At 25.5% G+C, this 2,513-nt stretch overlaps 1 protein-coding gene across 1 annotated transcript, besides 9 other annotated features; it reads right to left on the reverse strand.

Annotated features, from left to right (window-relative positions):
* The first annotated feature begins 21 nt into the window (after positions 1 to 21).
* Positions 22 to 106: a microsatellite.
* Positions 107 to 110: 4 nt separating this feature from the next.
* Positions 111 to 167: a microsatellite.
* Positions 168 to 733: 566 nt separating this feature from the next.
* Positions 734 to 826: a microsatellite.
* Positions 827 to 829: 3 nt separating this feature from the next.
* Positions 830 to 855: a sequence feature (AT_rich).
* Positions 856 to 1,209: 354 nt separating this feature from the next.
* Positions 1,210 to 1,294: a microsatellite.
* A 4-nt stretch (positions 1,295 to 1,298) lies between these two features.
* Positions 1,299 to 1,356: a microsatellite.
* A 239-nt stretch (positions 1,357 to 1,595) lies between these two features.
* EDI_182230 (uncharacterized protein) lies at positions 1,596 to 2,155 on the reverse strand (the record flags this gene model as incomplete). The annotated part of the gene is made up of 1 exon (XM_001735475.1): positions 1,596 to 2,155. A coding segment is annotated over one exon (560 nt), but the record flags the coding sequence as incomplete, so codon positions are not given.
* Positions 1,923 to 2,015: a microsatellite.
* Positions 2,019 to 2,044: a sequence feature (AT_rich).
* Positions 2,156 to 2,398: 243 nt separating the features above from the next.
* Positions 2,399 to 2,513: a microsatellite.

Genomic DNA, 2,513 nt, shown 5'->3' on the forward strand with positions numbered 1-2,513 from the left:
AGTATAGTCATATAATCATATAGAATAGATATAAAAATAGATAAAGGTATAGAAATATACATAATAATAAGAACATATAAACATATAAGAATATAATAAACATAAATAACATAATAATAATAAACATAATAAAAAACATAATAATAATAAACATAATAATAATAATATATATAGAATAGATAAATAGATAAATAGATACATAATAATGGAGATGAGGGGTATCGATCCCCTTGCCCTTCGCATGCGAAGCGAAAGCTCTACCAATTGAGCTACATCCCCTAAGGTAATAATAGAGATATAAGAAATGAGAGATATAGGAAAGGAATAGATATATAGAGAAATAGATATATAGATAATAAAAAGTTAAAAGTATATATAAGAATAAGACAATATATATAAGATACAGTTAAAAGAATGCATCCGGTGGGGTTCGAACCCACGCATCTTGCGATAGCCGTTCTTGAGACGGCCCCCTTAGACCACTCGGGCACGAATGCTTCGTTATAGAAAGGGAAAAGAGTAAGAAAATGAATAGGAATAGTAATAATAATAAAAAGGAATAAAATACATAATAAGGTGTACATATACATAAGGGTGTATAAGTTGTATAAGTTGTATAAGTTGTATAAGTTGTATAGATAAGAAAGATAGTATAAGTAGTATAAATACTAAGATACATATATAATAGAAGTAAAGATAATATAGTAAGAAGTAGAATAAGAAGTGTATAAGTATAATAAACATAATAAACATAATAAACATAATAAACATAATAAAGAACATAATAATAATAAACATAATAATAATAATAATAGAAATAAGAATATAGATATATATAATATAATAATATATAAAGAAACATATAAGTGAAGTGTATAAAAAGAATGCATCCGGTGGGGTTCGAACCCACGCATCTTCCGATAGCCGAGCTTAAATCGGCCCCCTTAGACCACTCGGGCACGAATGCTTTGATATATAAATACAGAAATAATGAAGTCTATAAAACTATAAAGGTATAAGTCAGACTATAAGATACACACATATAGTATAGACTAGTAATAATAAAGTGATAAAGTGATAAAGTGATAAAGTGATAAAGTGATAAAGTGATAATAAGGGAATAAGTTAATAAGGTAATAAGTTAATAAGTTAAAGTGTAGGTAGTATAAGTATAGAAGACAAGAACATAGTATAGTCATATAATCATATAGAATAGATATAAAAATAGATAAAGGTATAGAAATATACATAATAATAAGAACATATAAACATATAAGAATATAATAAACATAAATAACATAATAATAATAAACATAATAAAAAAACATAATAATAATAAACATAATAATAATAATATATATAGAATAGATAAATAGATAAATAGATACATAATAATGGAGATGAGGGGTATCGATCCCCTTGCCCTTCGCATGCGAAGCGAAAGCTCTACCAATTGAGCTACATCCCCTAAGGTAATAATAGAGATATAAGAAATGAGAGATATAGGAAAGGAATAGATATATAGAGAAATAGATATATAGATAATAAAAAGTTAAAAGTATATATAAGAATAAGACAATATATATAAGATACAGTTAAAAGAATGCATCCGGTGGGGTTCGAACCCACGCATCTTGCGATAGCCGTTCTTGAGACGGCCCCCTTAGACCACTCGGGCACGAATGCTTCGTTATAGAAAGGGAAAAGAGTAAGAAAATGAATAGGAATAGTAATAATAATAAAAAGGAATAAAATACATAATAAGGTGTACATATACATAAGGGTGTATAAGTTGTATAAGTTGTATAAGTTGTATAAGTTGTATAGATAAGAAAGATAGTATAAGTAGTATAAATACTAAGATACATATATAATAGAAGTAAAGATAATATAGTAAGAAGTAGAATAAGAAGTGTATAAGTATAATAAACATAATAAACATAATAAACATAATAAACATAATAAAGAACATAATAATAATAAACATAATAATAATAATAATAGAAATAAGAATATAGATATATATAATATAATAATATATAAAGAAACATATAAGTGAAGTGTATAAAAAGAATGCATCCGGTGGGGTTCGAACCCACGCATCTTCCGATAGCCGAGCTTAAATCGGCCCCCTTAGACCACTCGGGCACGAATGCTTTGATATATAAATACAGAAATAATGAAGTCTATAAAACTATAAAGGTATAAGTCAGACTATAAGATACACACATATAGTATAGACTAGTAATAATAAAGTGATAAAGTGATAAAGTGATAAAGTGATAAAGTGATAAAGTGATAATAAGGGAATAAGTTAATAAGGTAATAAGTTAATAAGTTAAAGTGTAGGTAGTATAAGTATAGAAGACAAGAACATAGTATAGTCATATAATCATATAGAATAGATATAAAAATAGATAAAGGTATAGAAATATACATAATAATAAGAACATATAAACATATAAGAATATAATAAACATAAATAACATAATAATAATAAACATAATAAAAAA

This window comes from Entamoeba dispar, genomic scaffold (assembly GCF_000209125.1).
Source record: "Entamoeba dispar SAW760 scf_1105229459199 genomic scaffold, whole genome shotgun sequence".
NCBI lineage: Eukaryota > Evosea > Mastigamoebida > Endamoebidae > Entamoeba > Entamoeba dispar.